Genomic DNA, 27350 nt, shown 5'->3' with positions numbered 1-27350 from the left:
TGCCTCCTGAGAAACCTGCATGCAGGTCAAGAAGCAACAGTTAGAACCAGACATGGAACAAAGACTGGTTCCAAACTGGGAAAGGCGTACATCAAGGCTGTATATTGTCACCCTGCTTATTTAACTTACGTGCAGAGTACATCAGAGTACATCATGCAAAATGTCGGGCTAGATAAAGCACAAGCTGCAATAACCTCAGGTACACAGATGACACCACCCTAATGGCAAAAAGCAAAGAGGAACTAAACAGCCTCTTGATGAGGTTCAAAGAAGAGAATGAAAAAGCTGGCTTAAATCTCAACTTTCAAAAAACTAAGATCATGGCATCCGGTCCCATCAGTCCCATTACTTCATGGCAAGTAGATGGGGAAAAAGTGTAAACAGTGACAGATTTTATTTTCCTGGGCTCCTAATGTCTGTTGACAGTGACTGCAGCCATGAAATTAAAAGACGCTTGCTCCTTGGAAGAAAAGTTATGACAAACCTAGACAGCTTACTTAAAAGCATAAACATTACTTTGCTGACAAAGGTCCATCCAGTCAAACCTATGGCTTTTCAAGTATTTATGTACAGATGTGAGAGTTGGACCATAAAGAAGGCTGAGCACTGAGGAATTGATGCTTTTGAACTATGCTCTTGGAGAAGAGTCTTGAGAGTCCTTTGGATGGCAAGGAGATCAAACCAGTCAATCCTAAAGGAAACTAATCCTGAATATTCATTGGAAGCACTGATACTGAAGCTGAAGCTCTAATACTTTGACCACCTGATGGGGAGAGCTGACTCACTGGAAAAGACCCTGATGCTGGGAAAGACTGGAGGCAAGAGAAGACTGTAAGACTATACCTAACATTACTAACTAAACCGATAATTGCTAGAATTCTGATCCTGCTACGCCATGATGATACTACACAAGTTCTTCTGCCACTTTAAAGTCAAATTCCCTTCGAACAACAACTCAGAACCACAGAGCCCACATGCCGCAACTTAAGACTGAAGATCCCTCAGGCCCCAACTAAGACCCAGCACAGCCAAATAAATAAGCAAATAAAAATAAATATTTTTTTAAAACTACAATGAGGTATCACCTCACACTGGTCTGAACAGCCATCATTAAAGAATCTATAAAGTATAAACGCTGGAGAGGGTGTGGAGAAAAGGGAAATCTCCTACATTGTTGGCAGGAATGTAAACTGGTACAGCCACTATGGAATATGGAGGTTCCTGAAAAACCTAGAAACACAGCTACCATATGAGCCAGCAGTCCCACTCCTGGATATATAACCGAGAAACTGTAATTCAAAAGGACGCCCACACTGTGACGTGGCACTATTTGCAATAGCCGGGACATGGAAGCAACCTCAGCATTCATCAACAGAGGACTAAGGAAGACGTGGTACGTGTGTACAACAAAACAGAGCTCAGTGATAAAAAGGACTAAATTATGCCATTTGCAGCAACGTGAAGGACCCAGAGACTGGCATACAGAGTGAAGTCAGTCAGTATGAGGAAGATAAGGATAACATAGCTTATATGCGGAATCTAGAAAAATGGTACAGATGAATTTGTCTGCAAAGCAGAAACAGAGTCACAAATTACACATGTGGAAAACAAACTTATGGTTACCACGGAGGAGAGGGGAAGGTGGGATGAGACAGGAGACTGGGATTGACAGGTATATGTCATATTACTATATATAAAATAGATAACTAATGAGAACATACTGTATCGCACAGGGAACTCTCCTCAATGCTCTGTGGTGACATAAACGGAAAGAAAATCTAAAAAAGGTGGCTATACGCATACACATAACTGATTTATCTTGCTGTACAACAGAAACTAACACAACATTGTGAAGAAACAATTTTAAAAAAATTTTTTAACTAAAAAAAAATAAGAGTTTGGATAGGATCAAAAATCCATTCTAAAAACATATGAGCTTAAGATTTTAAAAATACTGTACACACAAGCAGCAAGTACTATTTAAGTACTCACTAACTAGTTACTTTAATTTTTTCTTGTTTTCTTAAGTTTTTATAATATAGATTACTACTAGAATAAAGTAAGAAAAACTGTAACAATTATTTTAAGAAAGAAAAATCAAACAGAGCACCACTCAATTAAATAATAAAATGATGGGACTTCCCCTTGGTTGTCCAGTAATTAAGAACCCACCAAGCAATGCAGGGGATGCAGGTTTGATCCCTGGTCAGGAAACTAAGGGGCTCTGTGGTGGATTAAGCAGGAAAGAATGTGCCTGCAATGCAGGAAACCCAGGTTCAATCCCTGGGTTGAAAAGATCCTCTGGAGAAGGGAATGGATCCCCATTCCAGTATTCTTGCCTGGAGAACGCCATCGACAGAGGAGCCTGGCAGGCTACAGTTCACGGGGTGGCAAAGAGTCCGACACAACTGAGCAACTAAGACATACACACAAACAAGAAACTAAGATTCCACATGCTGCAGAGCAACTACGCCTGAGGGCCACAACTCGGAGCCCACCAGCCACAACCAGAGAGTTCGTGCGCTGCAACAGAAGATCCCACAACGCAGCAGGGGCCCCACGCACCAGGTACCACAACTAAGACCTGACGCGAGCAATAAACAAACATTTTTTTGAAAATTTAATGAAACAATGACTTTTCTTTTTAGGAAGTACCTTTTCTTGAAAGACAACAGCAGTTTCCAGCCCGGGCATGATGTCCAGTAGGAGTCTGCAAGCTGCAGTGTTTAAAGGGGGCTCTCGGCTTGTCATCACATATGCATTCACCAGCTGTAAAGAAGAGCGATACTTTTCATCTGAAATTCAACCCAATCAAATTAATGAAGTCTAATAAATCCATACCATATTCCCATAGCTTGCCTAAAGAATATTAAAGATTGTAAGGCTATACCTAACATTACTAACTAAACCTATAATTATTGGAAATAATTATGATCCTGCTATGCCATGATACCATACAAGTACTTCTGCCATTTTAAAGTCAAATTCCCTTCAAACAACAACTCAGCAACCACAGAAATTAAAACTCAAGAGTTATCACAAAAAAATCACCTCCCATCCTTATACTTTTTCAGAAAGATAAAACAGAGCAAGACAAGCCTCCCCTCACCTCTCCCTGATTCTTGACAATGATTAATGAAAAAACTTTGAGTTTCATATTTTATATAAATATAATAATAATGCTTTTTGGCACTCATGAGATAAAAAAACACTGGCTCTCTAAGTGGCACTGTGTTCTGTTACTAGATATACAATAGTGGATAAGACACAGTCCCATCACCAAAAGGTTCATAATCCAAAAAAGATGACAGCTGGGAAAAACAAGTATCATAAGTACAGGATGCTACAGAAGCCTGGAGGAGATCATAAACCTTGCAAAGGAATCAGAAAGGCTGCAGAGAGGAAGGGGTGCCAAGCAAGACCATGAAGAACAAGGAGGAACAGCTAACAAGGGGTGAAAAGGAAAGGAGGCAAAGGGCAAGAACTAAAAATTGAAAGAAAAAGGCCATGACAAACAGGTTTACAAACCAAAATAAGAAATTTAAAGTTCATCATGAGAGCAATGGGAAACCACTAATGCATTTTAAGCAAGACAGTGAGTGCCATGATCACTTTTTGCATTTGATAAAGAATGGGTTGGAGGAAGACAAATAAGAAGAGAAACCAATTAAGAGGCTATTGCAGTACCAACAGAGGTATGGTGGTGGTTAGCCTAAGGTCTGGGAACAAGGGCAGAAAGCAGTCGAGGGATTTGTGAAGGCTAGGGGTAGGGACCCATAAGAGCTGTAACTTCACTGAATAAGAGAGCTTAGAGGAATAAAGGGGGCTTTCCAGGCGGCGCCAGTGGTAAAGAATCAGGAGATGCCAATGCAGGAGACTCAAGAGATGCAGGTTCAATTTCTGGGTCAGGAAGATCCCCTGGAGGAGGAAATGGCAACCTGCTCCAGTATTCTTGCTGGGAAAAATCCCATGGACAGAAGAGCCCAGTGGGGTACAGTCCATGGGGTCACAAAGATGAGACAGACATGACTGAGCATGCACACACGCTAGAGGAATAAAGGAACTTCTAGCTGGTTAGGAAAGGACACTATCACTGAGCTAGAGAATGAGAAACAGACTACGGGGCAAGCAATTGGACATGCAGAACTCAAGGTGCCTTTGGGAAATATCCATGTGCGGATCAGAAGGCAAGCTGGAAGTGATCTGAAGCAGAGGAGAGATGCCAGCGAAAGAGAAGTAAAACTGAGAATTAATATAGATAGTAACTACTGAGCCCTCATGTGGCAGGTTCTATACCAAGCACTTTTCAGACTTAATTTCACTCAAGAATTACAAAAATATTTTAAGGTTAATCACTATCATCCCCATTTTATAATTAGGGAAATAAAGCTTGGAGAGGCTTAAGCTGCCCAAAGATCAAAATGTCAAAGAAGAGTAGAGTTGCATTGAAACCCCAAACATGGACCCCAAAGCCCATGCTCTCAAGTATCATGCTATTTGCCTCCAAAAACAAACGTCATTATTACTATGAGTTACTACTATGTTTAGGAGGTGTAATACATACTTTTTTCCCCTCATTTACTCAACAGACCTGGTTATTTATAACTGGTTAAATAACTCAGGTTATTTAACTTCCTTTCCTTTCTTTCCTCCTCCACATGTCCAGTGCATAGCATGCACACATACAGTGCGCACACCCACATAGCATGCACACCCACAGCGTCAGTGCAGAAGCATGCTGCACATATCACTCTTAATTTTCCTATTCAGGAATCCAAGAGAACTTCTATATTTCCAAATTCAAAATCATCTCACTCCAGTATGAGCGGAGATGCTTTGAGAACCCTCATCAATATGCAACTGAACACCAAAGAGAAAATACCCTGGCCCCAGCCAGGACTTTGGTAACAAACAAGTCCACAGTTAGTCTTATTTCACTGAACCAATACCAGATTAAAAAATCTATCCACTCTATTCCCAACTTTGTCAAGACCTCAGGAGAAAGTACAGGAAAATAAAGGTAAAGCATCTGTTGATGATAATCTCTGGAGAAAATTAAGAAGCAAACCTACTGCATTCATGAAATCATCATTCTTGAAGAGTATTCTCAGCAAATGGCCCAGCATACACTCTGGATCAGCTCGACCTGCCGAGAGAAGAGGGGAGGAGCAAAGGAATGAGTAAGTCGTCCCAGTTAAGCAGCTCAGACCTCTGGAAAGGAACCAGGGTGGTTTTAAGTACCATTAAAAGGCCAGCAAAAATTAACAGAAACGAAGAAAAGATTCTCTTGATGAACTAGATCTCGTAAGAAGCGTTCTTTAAAACTAAAAATGACAATAAAAAACTTCAAACACTGCTTTCTAACCTTCCCATCTCCCAGTATACTGTCTACACATCAAGGCCAAATTAAACAAATAAGCACAAGACCCAGAGCAGCATCACTCAGAGTATACAAGGTCTATAGAAGAATCATAAAGGATCCCAAGAGAATGGAAATGCCTGACCTCCCAGAGAGAAAAAGGAAGGAAGCATAGCTTCTCTTGATGGGTGGCCTGGAGTGAAAACAGGTTCCAAGCCCAGTCTCTCAGCTATAATGCCAACAGCAGCAGCAGCACGTCCTCAAACCTATAACAACAGGCCAGGTTTGAGGGAGAGGGGAGTCCCACCAAGCAATTGCTAAAGATAAAGTGAACTTGGTCATCTTGGTCATCAACTTCTGAGCTCCTAGAAAAAGAAAGGAGGCCAGGAATCTAGGATTCACTCAATACACAGCCTAAAAATGAAAGAATTCGCTAATCGTTGGGAAAATTATTGGTTTGCTTTTAAAACAGGTATCATCTATTTCACTTAATTTTCCTTTTAGAGTGGCAAGTTTAGTCAAAGGATACAGTTTCAGATGAAGATATATGTTGCTGATAAAAAGTTTTTACCAAGCTGTAATTAATACCGCAAAGTAATTCACAAAACAGAAGTTAGAGAATGGCATCAGAAAAACAAATGTGGACCTCAGATTACCTAACTTTCTCTGTTTATAAATGATGAAACTAAGACCCTTATTCTTTTTTAAAGAAATTATGCCTAGTAACAAATATGTTTTAATATAAGAGACAGAGAGGAAATATTGTCTTTAAATCTCTACTAAAAAAAGGCATTCTTCTCTCCCTTCTTCCTTGTTACCATTTCATCCTTTCCAAGGCAATGTCACTAAGCATGATAATCTCTTTTAATTCTTTTCACAATCCCATGAGTTAGTTTATTTTCACTTTCCCACTTTTTCTTGCTCTTACTGCCTTACTGAAGATGTGAGTTCAAAAAGCAAACAGTTCTCAAAGTCACAAGTGGGCATATCTAGGACAAGAGCAGCAGGTAACATCACCTAATAACTAGACACTCAATCTGAAATGCCTAGCTTACTTACATTTGGGAATAAAAGTCTAAGAAACAGAAGCATAACACTGGTACATTCAGGTGGATAGACAATGTTCTTATTTTTATTAAGTTCCACTCATTCTCACTGTCTCTCCAGTTACAAGATCTCAGTCTCTTCTCTCCAAAAAGAACTGCTTCTGGTTTTATAAAGAGAAAATTGATATGCCACGTGGACCCATATGACTTAAGTTGTGCCCCCTGGTAATCTACCTTCGAACATAAAATGGCAGTCTCAAGTCCCACATAGTTCTGTACTGTAGCAAATTCCATGCCAAGGCAGGCTGGGTCTTCATGGCTCACTGACCCAAAAGAAAACCACGTTAACCTGAGGTAGCATATTTTAGCTATGGAACACTAAAGTAGACACCAAGAAGTCCATTTATTATTTAAGGTTCCAAGTATCAACTTCATAACTAAAAGGCATTAAATGCATTCTCAACCACATTCCCCCACTAGTAAAAGGATAATTATTGTTGTTAGAAAGATGAAGGCACACAAAGTATAGCATCTTTTGGTTCAAAAGTCAAAAAGAGAGAACATTTGAACATTTTTTTTTCTTTTTAAATCTCTGTAATCATTTCAACTAATAAGGTATATCTATATAATATCCTTTAAGTACTTGATAAATATTAAAAATATTTCCATTTTTCCAGTAATGTATTTTTCCTTGCTGCCCCCACCTTGAGCAATATTTTAAGAAATTCTATTTCAACTGAAAAATAGTCCTTATAGTAAGCAGTTTTCTTTTGTAAGAAAATTAGAGCCAGAATTAAGAAAACACAGATCTCACCAGGATGCCGATCATCAAATGGGTCTGGATCCCCCTTACGATATTCTTCAGTTTCTTTTTCAATCAATTCAGACATCCTAATACAAAGGGAAGACAAGGTCAATGCTAAACAAGCATACAAAAGAAAGATATACCACCACCTACAATAGTCAATGTTAACAGTCAAGGTACAAAATAAAAGCAAAAAATTAGAAAGAGGGTGTTGTCCTAACATAAAGATCTAACCAACTATCCCATAAAACAATTTCCACTCCCCAATTCATTCTTCTCTCCAACTCTCCTGTCTCAAAAAACAGCACTACTATCCCCTCAGAAGCCAAAAACCCAGGAGACATCCTTAAGTCCTTCCTTTTCTCCCCTTCCCCACTGCAATAATTCGTATTAGCTCTACCTAACAAAATATCTCCTGACTTCAATCATTTCTTTAAGTCTTGACCAGAAATGTCCAGACCATACTGTTTTGGACTCTCTACTCAAAACAGCAGACTTCAGACCTCTTCTACTGTTCTTGACTTTGTTCAAATTACTTACCCTCTCTGTGCCTAACCTGTAATATGAGGATAACAGTGCCTATCTTAAGAGTTTCCCTGAGGTTTAAGTTAATATATATGTACTCTGCTTAGAACAGAGCTTGACATCAGAGCTACTTAGGTGTTGTTCCTATGAAAACTGGGAATCAAAAACAAAAGGGGGGGGATTCATGAGAGAGGGGACATATGTATACTTATGGCTGATTCATGTGGATATATGGCAGAAACCAACACAATATTGTAAAGCAATTATCCTCCAATTAAAAATAAACAAATTAGGGGGGAAAAAAAGAACAAATGGAGCTCCCTCAATGGCTTAGTGGTAAAGGATTCACCTGCAAATGCAGGAGACATGGGTTCATCCCTGTTCCAGGAAGAACTCACAAGGTTCCAGAAGACTCAGAGCAATTATAAGTCCATGCACCACAATTATTGAGCCTGGGAGCTGCAATTACTGAGCCCATGCGCCCTAGAGCTAGTGCCACCCAAGCGAAGCTCACACGCTGCAATGAAGACCCAGCACAGCCAAAAATAAACAAATAAAATTATTATTAAAAAAAATAGAAAACCAGTTAATCTAAGGCAGATACTGATGCGATACAGCAGGAGGGAGGCTTCTGGAGGTAGTTCTCAAGTTCTATAACTTGATCTAGGTGATGATTTTACAAGTAAAGAATCCATCAGAGCATTATACAACACACAGTCATTGCTTAGTATGTGTAAGGAATTGGTCCCAGGACCTCCCAGGGACACTAAAATCCTCTGTCAAGTCCTTTACATAAAAATGGCATAGTACAGTTGGCCCTCCACATTCACAGATTCAAGCAACCATGGGTCAACTATAAATTACTGCACTGGCCAAAATGTTCATTCAGGTTTTTCTATAACCTCTTATAGAAAATACTGTAGGAAATAACAGCGAACTAACAGACCCACAGTTTGGAGGATGGCAGGCATTTTGCCCCATCTAAAACATACTTTTAACTCATCCTATTGCATCTTTAAATTCTCAGTCTAGCCTTGAAGATATCTTTTGCAATCTTGCTCCATGTAATTTTAGCTTCCATTCCTAACATATACTCACCCTGCACTCTGGTGGAGCCCATTTCCTCCCTGCCACAGAAACATGCCGTTCATTCTCCCCTAGACAGATACCTTTTTCAGGCATATTTTCACTTTTCCTAGAAAACCTTGTCTTCTTTGCTTTTCATCAATATATGTTCTAACAACTTTCAAGCCCCTGTTCCAAGGAACCTTTACCACATACTATATTGGAAAGCCCACTGCATTTGGAGTTAAAACCCAGTACCCTAACCTTAGTTTTCTACTGTCTGGCTACAGTCTTTTTCAAGTAGCTCAGAGGATGGCTATCTTTTAACAACGTGGCTGTCACTGATACTTTTACTAACAAATGAAGAAGCTGTCCTGATAAACAAAAGGTCCTCAAACACTTGAGTGAACAGATGAAACAGGCTTATTCAAATCCTTTCCAGTTTTCTAAGCCCCGGAATATTCACAAACCATCTGCCCGATCTAGCACTTCATTACATACTATTCTGTACCACTACCCACTTTTTTTAGATCCATTTAGTTGCCTCCCAGATAGTTATCTCCTTGAACGTAGGGTTCCTCTAGTTTAGGCTTTGCACTGCTGAATACCACAGTATAATGACAAAGTTCAGGGTCAAATATGACAAGTAATATGAAATAATCCTGAAAATAAAGTTACTTGTTTTTGGCCTCACCGCACAGCATGCAGGATCTTAGTTCCCCAACCAGGGATTGAACCTGGGCCCTTGGCAGTGGAAGTGCCAAGTCCTAACTACTGGACCACCAGGGAATTCCCAAAAATAAAACATTAAAAAACATTTTTTGAGAAATTTAGTGAATATACCATGAACAGTACCATTTATCACTCTCTCCTCCTTTCAAAATTACATCAATCAATAATCCACATGTCAAATGCACAATATTTAAGATTCTTTCATTCATATGGCTACATTTCAAGTAGCTTGTGATTAGTAATTCTTAACCTCCAATGCCTCTACAAATGAAAATCCACTTTCCACCAGTCAGCAAAAATCCTTTCCCTAAAATAAAAACATTCACATGTTTTGCATCTGTCAAGAGCAGTTATGAACAAAGCATTTATCCCTGTTTAACCTTTCATAAGACCATAGTTTTCTTTATCCCTAGAGAATAGATCATTGCGCAAACAAAAATTTTTTCTCTCTGTTATATCAAAGTTAGGTATAAAAGAGCCTGTTGTTTCAAAGGCTTCCTGTTAACAAAAATCACAGGTATCCCTCCCTAGTCTATTTTTCACTCTCTCTCCTCAACGCAGTCATTCAATAAAATTATGTACCACACAGTTCACTATGTATAAGGCAAAGGGCAAGTCGTCACTGTCTGAAGAGACACAAGGAGACACCAATAAAAATGAGAAGTACTTGCCCTCAGAAAACTTACACTTTAGTAAGGAGACACATGTAAAATGATAATTGCAGTACAAGTGGTAATTATTTTACCACTTGAGAAAGATTTTTTAATCAAAATATAGTTGTTTACAATGTTAATTACCACTGTACAGCAAAGTGATTCAGTTATACATATTTATACATGCATTTCACTTTTAAATATCCTTTTCCATTATGGCTTATCGTATGATATTGAATATAATTCTCTGTGCCACAGTAGGACCTTTTTGTTTATCTATTCTATATATAAAAGGCTAGATTTGCTAATCCCAACCTCCCATTCCACCCCTCTCCCAACTCCCTCCCCTCCCCTCAGCAAACACCAGTCTGTCTTCCTATGTCCATGATTCCATTTCTGCTTCATAGACAGGTTCATCTGGGTCATACTTTGTCATATTTTAGATTTCACATATAAGTGGTATCATATGGTATTTACAGACGTGATTCTTGAACTGCTTCCTGAAAGGACTAGAGCTTGCCAGGCAGATATACCAAAGAAAGGCTTTTCAAGCCAAAGAAACAGCAAGTATAAAGGCAAACACTGGAAAATATGGTGCTATTCCTCACTGAAAAAGAACAACACTATGAGGCAGAAAAGGAAGTAGGGGCCAAATCATAAACAACATCATAAGCCACTCTAAAAAGTTTACATTTCATTTTGTAGGAAAAGAGAGCCAGAAAAGAATTACGAGTTGAGGTATGACAGTCAGAGTTGTGTGTGAAAAAGCTAAATCTTTCAGCAAAGAGAGTGTTGTATTAGAAGAGGGTACACTGGAGACAGAGATCGTGCACACCGCCTAGTAAGTCAGCCAAGATATGATCAACACCTAATGAAGAGAGAGGGAAGGGGAGAAGAGGAAGCAGAAATCCTCAGGGCTTGGTGACTAGGTAGTGCTAGGAAAGGAATACACTAGGGAGAATGGTTTTCAGATTTTAGTTTAAAACCATTTGCACCAAGGCAGGGAGTACAAAAGCACATGCTGTGAATGCAGACGGAGGCAGGATGATGGTAAGAAGCTCTATTTTGGACACAGTGCGTTTCCAGTGTGTGTGGAACAACCAGGAAAGGATGTATACACCAAGTAGCTGAGAAATGGGTCTACAACTTTTATAAAGAGGAGCCTGAGGTAGAAAGAGAGACTGAGAATAATTTTTTAAATCATGGACAGAGGTGAAACTATCTAGGTAAAATACCTAGGGTGAAGAGAGAAGAGAACCACCAACAGAACTCTGGAGCTTGAGCACTGGCAGGAGAAGAACCTAGGAAAGAGCAGGACAACAAAAGAGCCCGAGAGGAAAAGGAAGCGACTGCAAAAGCTTCAAGACGTAGAGACATAAAGACTAGCTCTGACAGGGCAAGAAAATGTCTTTAGGATTCACAGGGTGATAATGTTCTACACTGTTCTCTAGGGTTTTTCTTTTTTGGCCACGTTGCACAGCTTGCAGGATCTCCGTTCACCAACTGGGTGCTGAGCCTGTGCCCCTGGCAGTGAAAGCCACTGGACCACCTGGAAATTCCCAAATTTCCTTTAAAAACAAACACCACCACTTAACCGGCCCTACCTGGTAAGGAGGGGTACCATGTCCTGCCCACTGCCATGCTCCTTCTCCCACTGCTCCAGCAGGGTAGTGAGCTCAGCTTTGGAGTCCACGTGCACCGCTGCTGTAGTCATGGCTTGACCTAGGGAGAAGCAAAACACACACACAAATGAACGCAGGCCAAGAAACCCCACATACTGCCTACAAAAAGCAGAGTGAGGAGGGCGGGGAAAGGGTGAGCAAACAAGGAAAACAGAAGTACGGGAAACTGAACCCTGGGATAGTTTTATCTGTGGTACAGTGCAAAATCTGGGACTGGGGACCTGGACACTCATAAAGGTCTGGCGAACAAGTCTTTTCACCTTTCTCAAGCTGTTTGCTAGACTTTGGGAACTGGATCAAAATCATGATTTTTAACCTTTCTATAAGCAGACTTCCTGAGAAGCAGACAAAACCCATGGTTTCCTTCTCCTCTCAGAAACACACATACATGTATCCCTGCTTTTCAGAAGTTCACTTTATGCCACATCATTTTTATGGCATCACCGACTCAATGGACATGAGTCTGAGCAAACTCCGGGAGACAGTGAAGGACAGGGAAGCCTGGCATGCTGCAGTTCTCTCAGCTCAGAAGTCAAACACAGCTTAGCAACTGAACAACAATTTTTATGAAAGACCTACGTAAGTATCTGTTTTTGCTAACCCAAAGAAATCTGAAGAGGATATTGTGTTGGTTTCACAGCAAGCCATTCTCACTGCTGCAACCCCAAGCAGAGAAAGGCGCCACCAAGCTCCTTTCCTACGAACTACACTCAGCAATAAGCTACTATAGCTCTGAACTGTGCCTACGCGCATCTGGGCTTTATCTCAATTTTTGTGCATCCATTAGCAACACGTGTCCTGAGGCAACTGCTTCACTTTATGTCATGTCAGTTCATGAAAGGTCTCACAGGGACACTCTACAACCTGTCCCTGCACATTATTATGGACAATAATCCCAAACCTAGATCTGAGGTCCAAACCTGGGAATCCCAAATTTAGATCTGAGGTCCAAACCTGTGAAGCTGCTCTTTTAATTTAAAAAAAAAAAGATAAAAAATATAGCAAATGCTCCCAGAAAGACTGTGTTCTTGTAAGTCTTCAGGGGAAAATTCTATTAAAGATAAGCAACACACTCCTGCTAATTCTTAACAAAAGATCAAGAAATGAAGTGGTTATCATTACCAATATGAAAGCTGGGAAGGAATATTATAAACTAATTTGTTCTTCAGGCTTCCTAATCTATCTCACAGCTCCTGGAAGGAGGATAACAGGCTGGAGAAAGGCACAAAAGTTGCTGAGCTGAGTGATGAGCCCAGGGGTGCAGGACAGGGAGTTGAGACAGGCTCTGGAGGAGCCATATGAGACATTGACTTGGGGAAGAGAGGTTTACAAGGGATTCCAGAAGGGATAAATGAGACCCAAATGTTCAGATGGTTTACTTCTCTTGCCAAAGCAGTCTTAGGATCAAAATGTCAAATCCTGACATGCAAATGTATATTTTCACAGACACAGCAACCATAAAAAACTTTGTAAAAAAAAAAAAAATTCACTAGCTCATCTAGGATTATTTTGTTCATTCTTCCAAAGGCATCTAACGTAAGACCAAAAGAAATACATTTACCATCATCCCTCTAAATTTTGGGCTTCCCTCATAGCTCAGTCAGTAAAGAATCTGCCTGCAGTGCAGGAGACCTGGGTTCGATTCCTGGGTCGCCAAGATTCCCTGGAAAAGGAAATGGCAACCCACTCCAGTATTCTTGCCTGGAGAATCTCATGGACAGAGGAGCCTGTACAGTCCATGGGGTTGCAAGAGTCGGACACAACTTAGAGACTAAACCACCACCACCACTCTAAATTCAAACATTTATCTTTTAATCAAATTGAGGCAATGCTAATAGTAGACAGTGATTCATGTCACCTGAGCTACCCATAAATCCAAAGAATATTTTCAAAACAAAGGTAAAATGTTTCTTTTCTACAAAGAATCCACATTTTCCATTTTCTAGGCAAAACACAAGAGAAATACTGCAAATGTGACCAAATAATATGGACTTGTGACTTCAACTTGAGAGGACCCAAGGTATATTTCTGACTGCAACCTAATTATAAATGCATTTTTAAAAATAAATTTACTTAGAATGAAGTGAAGTCACTCAGTCGTGTCCGACTCTTTGCGACCCCATGGACTGTGCATGGTATTCTCCAGGTTCCCTTCTTCAGGGGATCTTCCCAACCCAGGGATTGAACCCAGGTCTCTCATACTGCAGGTGGATTCTTTACCATCTGAACCACCAGGGAAGCCCCAGAACAATTACAGGTTTATTTATTTTTTTTAAGTTGTGAAGACAGTAGAGAGAATTCCCATATACCCATCACTCAGTTCAGGTTCCCCTAATGTTATCTTATAGGGACATGATGTCAAAATCAAGAAACTAAAAATCAGTGTATTACTTTTAACTAAACTCCAGATCTGACTCACATTTCACCAGCTTTTCCATTCACATTCTTTTTCTGTTCCAAGATCTCATCCAGGATATATTACTTTTAGTTGTCATGTCTCCCTTTGGTCTGTGACAAGTTTTTGAATCTTCCCTTGTTTTCATGACCTTGACAATCTGGAGGAGTATTAGCCAAGGGGTAGAATGGGGCAATGATTTTATCAAAGTGTCCCCCAATTTTATCAATGTTTTCCTCAGTAAAATTTTATGCTGGGGTAAGAGATCTAAAGACTGAGGAAAGTAGCAACATATGGTAACAGCAAAGTTAATCTCTTACAACACATCCTAAAAGTGCGGGAGAAACGGTTTTACTGGTGCATTCTACCCAACACTTTTAAGAATTAAGATTACTCCTCAAATTATTCCAAAAAATTGAAGAAAAGGCAGATTTCCTAATGTACATAAAGCCAATACTACCCTGATACTAAAGACAGATAATGATATCACTAGCAATCTACAGACTGATATGCGTTATGAAAATAGATGTAAAAATCCTTAAAATACTAGAAAGATGAAAACAGCAGGACATTAAAGAGGATGAGATACCACGACCAAGTGGGATTTAGACCAGGAATACAATGGTGGTTTGATATATGTAAATCAATTAAAGTAACAATACATTAATAGCATGAAGGGGGGCAGTGAGCCTGTGAGTGATATAGAAGAAGCATCTGACAAAATCCAACATCCTTTTGTGAAAAACACTCACTAAACCAGGAAGAGAACCTCCTCAATAGGGCACGGTAAAGAGCATTAATTACAAAAACTCACAGCTGACATGGGCTTCCCAGACAGCTCTGTCAGTAAAGAATCCACCTGCAATGCAAGAAACACGAGTTTGACCCCTGGGCCAGGAACAGTCCCCTGGAGGAGGGCACGGAAAGACACTCCACTGTTCCTGCCTGCAGAATCCCACGGACAGAGGAGCCTGGAGGGCTACAGGGCCCATAAGGTTGCAAAGAGTCAGACACGACTGAAGCAACTAACAGCTGAAAGCTTTCCCCCGAAAATCTGAAACAAAACAAAGATGTCTGCTTTCACAACTTAAGCACTGTGCTAATTCTAGCCAGAGGAATTAAGACCAAAAAATTAAAAAGCATCCAAGTTGGAAAGAAGTAGTAAAATTATCTTCACTGACAGATCATATGACCCAATATATAGTAAATCCTAAAAAACTGTCGACAAATAAATACTACTGGAATTAATAAACAAGTTAGTAAAGTTATAGAATACAACATTAACACAAAAATTACTTGTATGGCTGCACACCAGCAATAAATAATCAAATATGAAATTAACAAAACAATTTCTCTCAAAATAGCACTAAAAAGAATAAAATGCTAAGGAATCAATTTAAGCCAAAAAGCCAAACAACTTCCTCAAAGAAAATTACAAAACATTGCTGGAAAAAATAAAATTAAAAAAGACCTAAATAAGTGCAAAGACATCCTAGAGTCAGGGATTAGAACACTTAATATTGTGAAGACAGCAATATTCTCCAAAATGGGCAATTGTCAACACAATCCCTACAAAATCTAATGATCTTCTTTGCATTAGAGCAAATATCAATTCTAAAATTTATGTGTAACTGCAAGGAATCCCAAATGACCAAAACAATCTTGAAAAAAACAGAATTCACATATCTGACATCAAAACTACTATGTAAAATAATCAAAATACTGTGATACAGGCATAAGGAAAGACATATATACCAATGCAATGGAACTAAGAGTCCAGAAATAAAATCTTACACTTATGCTCAACTGATATTCAACAAGTAGCCCAAACCCAGTCAACAGCAAAAGAATTTGCTGAAAGACCGTTACTAGAAAGATTAATGGTCTTTCAACAAATTGTGCTGAGACAACTGAATATTCACATAACAAGGAATGAAGCTGGATCCTTGCTTCACATCACATACAAAAATTATCTCAAAATGGTTCAGTATAAGAGTTTAAACCATAAAACTCTTAGAGGTAAACACAGGGGTAAATCTTCACGACCTTGAAATTGGGAAGAGATGTTCATCTGACATCAAAAGAGTAAGCAACAAAGGAATAGATAAATTGGACTTCAACATTTAAAACTTTTGTGCCAAATACATTATCAAGAAAGTGAAAAGACAACCCATAGAATGGAAGAAAATATTTGCAAATCAGAGCTGATAAGGATCAAGTATTCATAATATATAAGAATGCCTACAACTCAACAACAACAAAGAAACATCGGCAAAGAAGTGGCCAAAACAGCTGAGGTGGGAGAGCATCAGACTGAAAAATGGGCAAAGTACTTGAACAGGCATTTCTCCAGTGAAGATGTACAAGTAGCCAATAAGTACATGAAAAAAAATGTTCAACATAGTTAGCAATTAGGGAAATAAAAATCAAAACTACAATAAGATACCAATCATACCTACTAGGATGATCAAAACCAAAAAATTGTAAAGGTAGCACTAGCAAGGATATAGATACACCAGAATGAACACTGCCAATAGGAATGTAAAACAACACAACAGCTATAGAAAACAGTTCGATGGCGCCTCAAAAAATTTATAAGAAAAAGTTAAACACAGAATTACCGTGACCCAGCAGTTCCACTTCAAGGAATATAACCAAAAGAAGTGAAAATAGATATTCAAACACTTGTACACAAATGTTCAAAGCATACTCACAATATTCAAAGGATGAAAACAACCCCAAAGGTTCATCAACAGATGAATGGATAAACAAAACGTGGCTATATTCATACAATGCAGTTATTATTCAGCCACAGAAAGGAATGAAGTACTGAGACATGTTACAGCTGTGGATGAACACCAGGCAAAAAAACCCCAACAGAAAAGGTCACATATTCTATGATTCTATTTCTATGAAACATTCAGAATAGGTAAATCCATATACAGAAAGCTGCCGAATGGTTGCCAGGAGCTTGGGGGAGGGAGAAGTAGGGAGTGACTGCTTAACGGATATAGGGTTTCCTTGTGAGGTGATAAAAATTTCTTGGACCTAAAGGAGGTGATGGTTGCACAACACTGCTAATCTACTAAATGATTAATGGTTAATTTATGGTATATGAATTTTACCATTTTTTTTAATGGGGGGGAAAAGGTCCAAAAGGGAATGCCTCATGGATAACTTAAGCACTCAGCCTAGCAGGGCTTATAAAAGCAAAGTTTAAAGGAAATAATATCTCTAATGAAGGTCAACTCAAGTGCATTAAGATAGTAAAATTTTAGAGTTCAATTTAAAAACACACATGGACTTCTAGTATCAATTTCAAAATTTCAAGTTAACTATGCCCAAATGTAACTATAACTTTGGGAAAACCATTTGCCTAGGGAAAATATAAACTTAAACTAAGATAATAATAGCAATGAAAATTCATTTTACTCTCTATAAAAGACTATTAACAAAGTTCAAAAGGTGTAGCCATCTTGTTATGGACAAGACAGTGAAGGTACATTGCTCCTTCCATGTTCCAAAGTGAGTTCTCCCAGTGGTATGCAGAATTTATGGCCAGTCTAATGATACAACAGTTACCAATCACTGAATACTAGTATGAAATAGACACTTGATTATTATCCTGAAATTTTACAGACATACTGTCCTTATTTTACAGATGAGGAAAGGGGCTTAGAGAGGTCCCCAAGGCCAGTCAACTGGTACTTGGTAGAAAAGGGGTTCAAGCATTCAAATTCCAACTCTGCCAACATACCTGTGAGATCTTGGTCAAGTTATTTAACTTCTCTAAACCTCAATTTCCTTATCTGTAAAAGGGAAATGGTTGTTGTAAGAGTTAAACAATAATCACGTCCATTAAATGGAATAATATAAAGCTCTACAGAAAATACATAGAGGGAATTTACTGGCGATCCAGTGGTTAGGACTCAGGCACTCTAACTACCAGGGCCCTGGGTTCAATTCCTGTTAGGGAACTAAGATCTCTCAAGCCGCACAATGAAGATAAAAAGTAGAAAGTCCTTTATCCCAAAGGATGCCTGCCGAAGTATTTAGGGGTGCTGCACCTGCAACTTATTTTCAAAAGGTTCCACAAAATACATACCACATCTACAAGACAAAATAATAACAACCGTTGACTCTAGATGGATAAACAAGTATTCATTTTATTATTCTCTCAACTTTTTAATATACTTGACTTTTTTTCTAGTTAAAAAGCAGAAGAGAACAAAAAAAAGCAAAAAAAAAAAAACAGAAAAAAAAAGGCAGAAGGAAACTAAGAAGCATTTCCTTTCCTATATGGACAACTCTCAATACATTGTCAAGTGATAGAAACAAATGTGTGTGTCTGTCTGTCTGTCTGTCTGTCCCTGGAAGAACATGTAAGAAACAGAAAATATTATTTTTTGGCAGGTAACTGACTTTCTGAAGGATAAAGGTAGAAGAAAGATTTTTCACTATGTCACTATCCTAGCTCTACCACTGTCTCACTATTTTGTTACCTTTTGTAACTTTTGAATTAAACCATAAAATCTTGTTTTTTCCTAATACACAGTACTGTATAGCCTATTTGCTTAATTAAAAACTACCCCAAAGCCTAAAAAATGTTCACTGTAAAGACAGAGCCCATAAGGTTACAATTCTGAAACAAATACTTGTAAAGCAATCTTCCTTATTTAAAACACACACACACTGGGGGAAAAAAACAAATTTGGAGCTTCAAGTAAAATGTACCTAATAATTGGTACGACTTGTGAGTTCCTGTATAGCAGTAGTCTATTACTGTCCATAACCATGACAGATACAACATAAATAATTTGGTAAGAAACCAACTTACCTCAATCACTTCAAACTAACAAGTGGTTCATTCTACCAGATTCCTCCTCTATTAAGTCTCACGACTGTACAACAGAATAGTAAAACACTGCGCTCAACAACTGAAATATTTTGAGCATAAAAGGACTTCCTTTATAGTTCCCAAATTCTGTATCAATTTCCTTTATACTAAAAAAACATATCACCACTAGAAAATGGATAACTGCAATATACAAAACCCAAATTTTGACAGCATCAAGCAGAAAAACAGCAAATTCCTAAATCTACTAATACAAGCTTACATAAACTTTTTAAGGTTTAATGAGACAAGAAAACTACACAACATTACCAATGAACCTCACTCCGTACATTAACAAAGCGTTTAGAACAAGATGTTACTAATAATTAAAACACGTAGACTAATTTAAAGGCTTCGTTGAAAAGACAAGAGTAAGGAAAAACTGAGGCCAACGTGACATGGACGAGTGATCTGGGACTCAAAAAGAACCTCTACAAACAGCCCCAAACTACTTCCTCAACAAAAAAGATACCGAGCGCTAACAGTGCAATAAGAGGAAGTGAGACGCAAACCGTCTAAGAAGAGAGAATTAAGCAAACGAATGACACTCAGTTAAAAACAACTATAACCCTCGTTAACAGGATCCCGGGAAGGCTGGCGGGCGCTCCAACGTTTGGCTCTAATCTGCAGAACCTCACACCTCGCCTTCCGCCCCTCCCCTCCACCAGGGGAGTGGGAGGAGTCCCGGGAGAGCCCCGCCCCACTTCGCCCGAAAGAGAGCCGGGCGGGTGCAAGAGGGAGGTGGCACGAGGCCGAGGGAGGAGAGAGCCCGCCCAGGTGACTGGAGCTAGAGGCGGAGACACAGAATGGGAAGGGGGCCGCCGTAGGGCAAAGAAGATGGAGACCAGCCCCCCACCCACCCACCCCCGGCCCGTACAGATCGAAGACTAGGAGGACTGGGAAGTAAAAGGTGATGAGTGGAATGAGAGGCGCCCCTCCCCCAGGCAGGGGCGGGCACACCCTTGCTCCCCACTCCGGGCGGAAGAGTTACTCTTGGGAAGCTTCTTTTGCGGACTGGAGGAAGAACGTGGAGGCCCCGCCCCCGAGCCCAAAATCTGGAGGAGTAAAAGTCTAATCAGGCCCTGGACCAAGCCTCCCGGGAGGCCCGGCCCGCCCCCTCCCAGCCGGCGGCCCAGGCAGGTGCCGCCCCTCCCCCAGCCCGGCGCCCACTCTCCCGCCCGCCCGGCCACGCGCCCAGTCTCCTCGAGCCCCTCTCAAAGAGCCGTCCCCCTTCCTTCCCCACTCACCTTCCCGGGCGGCTCCGCCGCTCCCCCTGACCCCGCCAGCGGCCACAGTTCACCCACACCGCCTCAGGTCCCGCACTCACTCTCACTCACACACAGCGCGACCACGGCTCCGGAGCGGCCCACATATTATGCGTCACTCGCGTGCTACGTGCCCTGCGCGCGCGCGCGCGCTCCTCCCGACTTGGCGCGAGGACTGCCGGCAGGAGGCGGGAGGAGAACACCAGGGCCAGCCCCGGCGCCGCCAGGGAAATAAAGTTCCGCCCCTAGGGGCGGCACCCACCGAGTCGTGGTTGGCGCGTGGGCATTTTGCCCCGCGCGTTGACTTCTGGGGTTTGTAGTTTTCGTATAAACGCGAACTGCTACGTACTTATTGGCTGTTCAGGAAGACGGAAGCGAAAAGTGAGGCTCGATCCTCCCAGACCAACACCGGAACTGCTGGATTACCTTCTTAGTACTTTATTCGGCCCTGTGTGACATGTAGAAGTCTTTTAGTCTCCCATTTGCTCCATTGGACCTAGAACATACCAGGATCTAAGAAAATATTTCCCAAAGCGTGTGAGAAATCACAACACTCATTAAACAAAAGGCTTTAGTTTTTGTCTTTCTGTTCAAGACCTAGCCTGTAGAATCAATAAAAATTCGTCCTAGGTATTATATGTGAAGCAGAGCAAAGGAAAGAATCAAAAGGAAATAGATTAAGGGAGAGCTGACTTCGGACGTCATCTAATTTCTTTTGCAGCTGGGAAAAGTGAGACCGAGAGAGTGAATGACTTGCCTAACATCACGCAACCAATTAGCAACAAAACCAGAACGACTCTTGACTCTGACTCGGGGATTCCTTTTTGGAGACGTGAAAGGTAAGCCCCACAGCTGAGCATACTCTCCCTAACGAGGTCCTGCTGCTGCTGCTGCTAAGTCACTTCAGTCGTGTCCGACTCTGTGCGACCCCATAGACAGCAGCCCACCAGGCTTCCCCGTCTCTGGGATTCTCCAGGCAAGAACCCAGCCTTTATTCATTCCTAGGAGTCCTGAGCAAGTTCCTATGCATTTTTATGGTATCCTCACAGCGATTTCACATGGGAAACATGGGGCACAGCAAGTTTGCTGCCATGCTCAGGCTCCATAGCTAGTATGAAGCTAGCCAGAGCCTGGGTGCTGGGTCTCTTAGTTCTGTTGCTCACAGGGCCCCATTACCCGCCTTTAAGAAGAGACCTCCCTGCTTCACTTAGGTGTGTAACTTTAAACAGCTGATGCTCAGGCACGAAATTCTAGAATGTTGGGTGGCAGTACGCAGACATGTCACCTCTCTGCAATGCCACACAGTTCTGTTCTCTGTGCTTCTGGGATTTTGCCTCTCAGTAATAGCCACTAGCATTTCCTTTGACTTCATAGCTCTGCTGCTGCTAAGTCCCTTCAGTCGTGTTTGACTCTGTGCGACCCCATAGACGGCAGCCCACCAGGCTCCCCCGTGGAGCCAAGTGTTTACCCACACTTTTTCATATAACCCTCACTACCACCCCCACAGAGGAGAAATCTCAGCCCAGATTGGTTCCCCACAGAATGGGGCCCGGGTTTGTGGGTGCAGAGGCTGGACCAATAACTTTCCTACATCCGTCTTCCAGCACTCCTTCAGATGACTTTCCTGTTGTGATTCCGTGGACCATGAACCCAAAATGCGTGAGCATGGAGCATTCAAGCCTTAGATACCCTCCCTCTATCCATGATCCAGCCAGTGCGGTGCAGCTTCCCCATTGACTGGGGTCCTGAAAGGCCGACCTCTTGTGGGAACCCAGGTTCGCAGCTCCTTTTCTCCTGTCACAGCCTCAGCCTGCCACCAGATGGCGCTGCTTATCTTCAGAAAATCAGCCTGGGGTGCTGGGTAAATGATGGGAATAAAGGGTATATCCCAGAGGGCCTTTGGAGAAACCAGGGCCCAGGGGGCTGCAGAAGCAGAAAAGGAGCTATACAGAGCCTATCTAGCAACTGCTCCCTCCATAATCTGTTCTATAATGCCTGCGGCCCCCCTATCTCTGCCAAAAGCTCCCCACGTATGCAGCCACACACCTGCAGGCGCTCCTAGCCTCCCCTGGGCTGCACATACATTTCATGCACACTCACTGACACATTTCATAGGTCAAGCACAGGTACTAGAGACTCAAGGACTCCCGCGCACTGGCACCAATCCTCACAGCCAGCCTTTTCACATTTAAGTACATGCAAACAAAGCTACAAATAATCAGGCTCACACTCTCAGCTTGGCCTGGCACATCACGCCCGAGTCATTGGAAAAAGAGATTCCTTGGCCTCTTTGGAAGAATATTTCTGCACTCTGTCTCCCTCCACTCTGCCTGTGCCCTTCTTCTGCTGTGGTTCACATCAAAAAGAAGCATCCAAAGGGCAAGAAGTCACGCTTGCAGGGCTGCCCAGTGGCAGAGGGAAGGCAAGAGCAGCTCAGCGCCAAGTCCCACAGACTTAGGTATGCTCCATCCAGCCTTCCTCCCCACACATGCCCATGCACTGGGCTAGAAAAAAATTGATAACGTCAAGTCCTCTGCATTTTGGCATTCTCCTCCCCTTTCCCTTGTCTCCTCTATCCCTCCCTCTTCCCTTTTCCACCTCCCCTTCTCTCCCATCACATCCTTCCGTGTTCACTGGACCCAGGCGCTCCCATTACCCACTCCCACCCGGTGTCATCACAACTCCTGCACCACCGCCTCTCCCCCGCATCTCTTCCCACTCTGCTGTTGGTTGAACAAGACTATCTTGTGTCCAGGAGTAACAGGTCCAAGCTCCAGGGATCCCAGCTTCGACCAAAAGGGAATTCGAATCATTCCCTGGGTGCCTTCCCCCTTCCTGGGAGCCCCCTACAGCCCCCTAGGAAGATGGAACACTGCCCTCATTGCAAAGGCAGTGTGCAAAGCAAGTACCCCTGCATGACTGCATCCAAGTCCACTAATTCCATTTCACAGAGTGAAAAACCACCGAGGCTGCACCTCATCCAGTGGTCACAGACACTGCAGTCTCCAGAAGTCAGCCCCCTGCCCTTGCCTCCAGCCCACACAGGAGTCAGCTAAGAAATGAAACAGCAGCCCCCCTGCAAGCCCTGCCATAACTCCCATGCAACCAGGGCCCCAGCCAGAATGAGGAGCTCCCTGCAATATTTAAGACAGACTTCTCTATTTTTAGTTGTTCTTCATCTGAAATTAAAATGGAACTGGACATGCTGTATTTTATCTAGCAACCCCACCTCAGAACCACTGCTCAGCCACAGACCACCCCCAGGACTCCCCTTGGTGATTCCCCGGGTCTCACTTATATCATCTGCAAAATAGTTAGGAACAGCTGCCTCCTAGTGGGTCTCGTTAAAGGTTAGACCAGCCAGGCAGTCAAGGCTGCCTTATCCAAAAGCTCATCTGGGTGATATCAGGTTCAAAGTCCTCCGTTCTCTCTTGAACGCTGTCACTGATGGTCACAGATAAGAAAAGTTTCTTTTCCTCTTCATTGGGAAGTTTGCAGAAGGAGATAGGTCATCAGCTGAGTCTAGCTTTGGAGGTCCATAGCCCTGTGTCGTAATTCTGCTGCTCCCATTGCCCGGCTGTGGGACCTTGACCTTCACCTCTCAAGAAAGGTGAGTTTCTCCAGCTGGAGAAAGGGAATAGTGCCTCCTACCAGCCTTGCTATGAGGACCAAGTGTGATCATGCCTGTGAAGTGCTCAGCTTGGGGCCTGGCGCACAGGAAGTGCTAGCTAAGTGGTGGCTATTTCTATCCTAACTTTTCTTGGCCTCTGGCTGTCCCTGCTGCCATCCTGCAGGACCACATCAGCCCTGGCTGATTTCTGTTTGCTCCCGGTATTACTGCCTGCTGGAAGACCTCAAGCTTTTCTCATCAAAATGAGAAATGAGCTCCTTTCCAGAAAAATCCTAAGCATATTTTCAGACGCACTGGGAAGCAGTGGAGTAACCATCCTTAGGGATCATCTGTCCACTCTCTGGCCCAGCACAGAACTCTGAGTGGGTCAGAGGGTAGATTTAAGAGGATCGGCTCCTAGGCCTCCTCATGCCTGAAAAGGCTGCCGTCGATCAAGGGTGAGGGCGGTCAAGGCCATGTTGCCCTCCCCAAACCAGCCTGTCGACCCTGCCTCCCTGCAGAGATGAAGCCTGCATCTGGAATCCTGCCCAGGGCACACTTACTCCTTTCCCTGGGCTCCTCTGCCTAGATGGCTATGTCACAATCAAAGTAGAGGCCACGGGGATGGCCAGAGATTATGTCCCCAGGCCACCCTCACAATGGACCTGCCCAGCACACACGGGGGCTGGAGCATGCAAAGGCCCAAACTCTGTCCTCCAGGTGCTCCCAGGACCTGTCAGATCCCTGAGCCTCGCTGCCCATCATCATCCTTCCTGACTCCTGGGGCCCTGCTCTTCCCAGAGGCAGTGCTGCAGGTAAGAGTTCAAGGTTGGCGAACAGGTACAGGCAAGGTAGGGAGAAAGCAGCCCCGGCCTCTTTTGCCTTAGGTTTCTAGAATTGTAAATCCTTCGGAAAAGAAACAACAGCAAAGTCAGCATTGAGGAGAGGTGCTGTTGCTCTTTTGACAATGCCTGTTTGTAGCTATGAGACTTCTACAGGATTCAGGACACTCTGGCCTTCAACTATCACTTGAAGGTCCTCTACGGACTTCTCCGGGAGACCCTGAAGAAGACTCAGGTCAGATAAAGCTTCCCACCCCATCAGTTCCTTCACTGGGAGGGGAGGCTGGGAGCAGAATGACTTTGTTTGATGAGCGGAAGCTGGTCTGACCCCCAATTCAGAGAGACCCACCACCACCACCTGCCCCACCCCTAAACTCAGTGTCGATGAACCTGGACCCCAAAGAGATACTGGCAGATGTGGGCAGGGGTCAGTTAGACCTAGGAGCCGAAGCCATCAAGATATGTGGCGGGGGTGGGGGGATCGGTGCGGTGTGCTTCTAAATGCAGCAGGTGTCCTGGGCTCTTACCATGAGGCACTTCCTCTTCATTCCCTCAGAGGTACGGGGTGTCTCTCCATGAAAAGTCACATGATGTTCCTGAGGGGAGCCCCTCGGCCCACCTCCTGCTTCACCAGCCCAGACTTGTCACAGGGGGGCTTCTGTGAAGTCACAAAGCTGGCTGCCTCCTGCCAGGACCAGAGACCAGGACAGCCAGGGACTACTTACTGGGCATGACTTCAGGGGATGGAAGTCTTCATTCAGAAATGCCCTTTGGACTCTTGACAGGGGTCTGGAGGGGCTCAGGTTGTAGGGAATGTGGGACTCTGTTGGAGACCCAGGGAAGCAGGCAGTGTCTCAGATCCTGGTCATTGCCAGGAAATGAGAACAGTTGGGGCTGTTTGGCTGTGGGTTTATCCCTCAAGGGCCAGGGGTAGTGGGGAAGGATTATAGGCCGCAGCTGAATGCATAGAGGTCCTAATCACTGATGTTCTTGGGGTTTCGTGGCAAAGAGAGGTTAAGGGACCAGATCTTCCCTCAGTGCAATCCATCCATGATCATCTGCTTATCGATTCCACCTGCTTCTTGGGCAATGCAGCCAAATTCTGCTGCGTTAATAAGCAGCCTTGATGTCCTTGACAGGCACCTTCGCCTGTGGGACTGCTCAGGGGTAGAAGACTGTCAGAAGAAATGCAAGTTCCCAGTGTTCACTCTCTCCAGAGTATTGACATTCCCACCCCGAGGAGCCAACTCAGGAGAGGAAACGGGAGAGAGGAGAAAGCCTCACTCCAAGAAGTGTGGGAAGTCAGCCACTATTGCCAAAGGTCACGGTGGGTACAGGGAGGGTGGGGGAGCCACCTGCCAGGAGCCCTGTTCTGAAAACTGATGAAGTCTTTTTCCTTGAAGGATTCCTGTGCTTAACCCTATAACCGAGTCCCTTGGACTGGGAGGCTGCAACACCCAGTGGAGACGACAGGTCCTGTCTGCAAGGGCCCACAGTCTAGGAGCTGAGTGACCGAGCCTGGCTGCCCCCCTTACAGAGAAGGCAAAGGTCCCAGAAAATGGTGGGGCAGCCGGGAATCAGGGGCCCCACCTCCCAGGCCAAGACCTTACATTTCCCTGAAGATAAGAACAGACTAGAATCTTGAGGGCTTATAACAGTTAAGCCCAGACAACTTCACACCACCCCTGAGCGCCTGCAAGTTTGGGTCTCGGGGTCGCTTATTCTTTGGAGAGTGGCTCTTCCCCACGTGGCTCCTCCCTTGGCCATTTTCATTGCTGCATTCAAATCAGGCCTCCAGGGAGAACCTCCTCCTGTCTGCTCCATGAAGCCCATGGGGTGCTGTGGGGACAGACCTGGCCTGAGGGGTGGGTGACTAGAGGGTGACTGAGCGAGTTTCCCCACCCATTCCTCATAACTTTACTAGGTCCATGGTTTTCAAACTTCGGGAGCATTATTTCAGCACAGAATTTTTTTTTTAACCTAGTGAAATCCTGTCTTGTTCATTAAATAGGTAAAGGAACCATGCTGGAAGTGGCAGGGCATGGTGTGCCAAAGTCCCTACCAACTCTGAGGAACCCCCTACCATTCCAATAAACTCAGTTTTGGAAAAACACATGCCACATGACTTCCAGACCCTTCCAGGTTTGGCCTGCACGTGAAGCGTCAGAGCCCAGGCTTCAAAGGAGGATGAGAACAGGAAAGGCCGTGTTTAGTGGCCACCTTGAAGCCCTGCCCCAAGTAGCTTCCCCACAACCACTTCGAGTTTCTGGTTCTGACTTATTTACAACTGCCTGTGCATCCCCAGCCCCCCTCTTACCTGACCTTCTCCTGCGAACATTGCTTCTCCATTGCAGGCTCTAAAGTCAGCATCCAACCCTCTGTGGCACGAAGGCCACATAGGAGTCCTAAGTCAGGAACACACCAGGCACCTTTCTGTAGCTGAGGTCAGTAGGCAGCAAACAGGAGACTCTTCCTTC

At 43.1% G+C, this 27350-nt stretch overlaps 1 protein-coding gene and 1 non-coding gene across 4 annotated transcripts in view; both read right to left on the bottom strand.

The window, feature by feature from the left end:
* The window catches only part of DCAF1 (DDB1 and CUL4 associated factor 1), an 81926-nt gene extending 61335 nt beyond the window's left edge, over positions 1-20591 (bottom strand). Inside the window, exons 1-5 of one of the 3 annotated variants that reach the window (XM_069561104.1) lie at positions 20404-20591; positions 11790-11907; positions 7220-7296; positions 5073-5146; positions 2656-2769 (exon numbers count right to left, since the gene is read on the bottom strand). In XM_069561104.1, the coding sequence (XP_069417205.1) occupies positions 2656-2769; positions 5073-5146; positions 7220-7296; positions 11790-11899 (375 nt within the window). In that variant the 5' untranslated portion in view covers positions 11900-11907; positions 20404-20591. Of the gene's footprint in view, positions 1-2655; positions 2770-5072; positions 5147-7219; positions 7297-11789; positions 11908-19725; positions 19814-20403 lie in introns of those variants that run through there. The other 2 variants (XM_069561105.1, XM_069561106.1) reach the window with 2 other exon arrangements.
* Positions 9517-9589, bottom strand: TRNAG-UCC (transfer RNA glycine (anticodon UCC)). Its single transcript has one exon. It is a non-coding gene; the product is annotated as a tRNA-Gly (tRNA).
* Positions 20592-27350: the final 6759 nt, after the last annotated feature.

The sequence above is a fragment of the Ovis canadensis genome, chromosome 19 (assembly GCF_042477335.2).
Source record: "Ovis canadensis isolate MfBH-ARS-UI-01 breed Bighorn chromosome 19, ARS-UI_OviCan_v2, whole genome shotgun sequence".
In the NCBI taxonomy this organism is placed as follows: Eukaryota; Metazoa; Chordata; class Mammalia; order Artiodactyla; family Bovidae; genus Ovis; species Ovis canadensis.
This window is presented reverse-complemented; position numbering and strand designations above follow the sequence as displayed.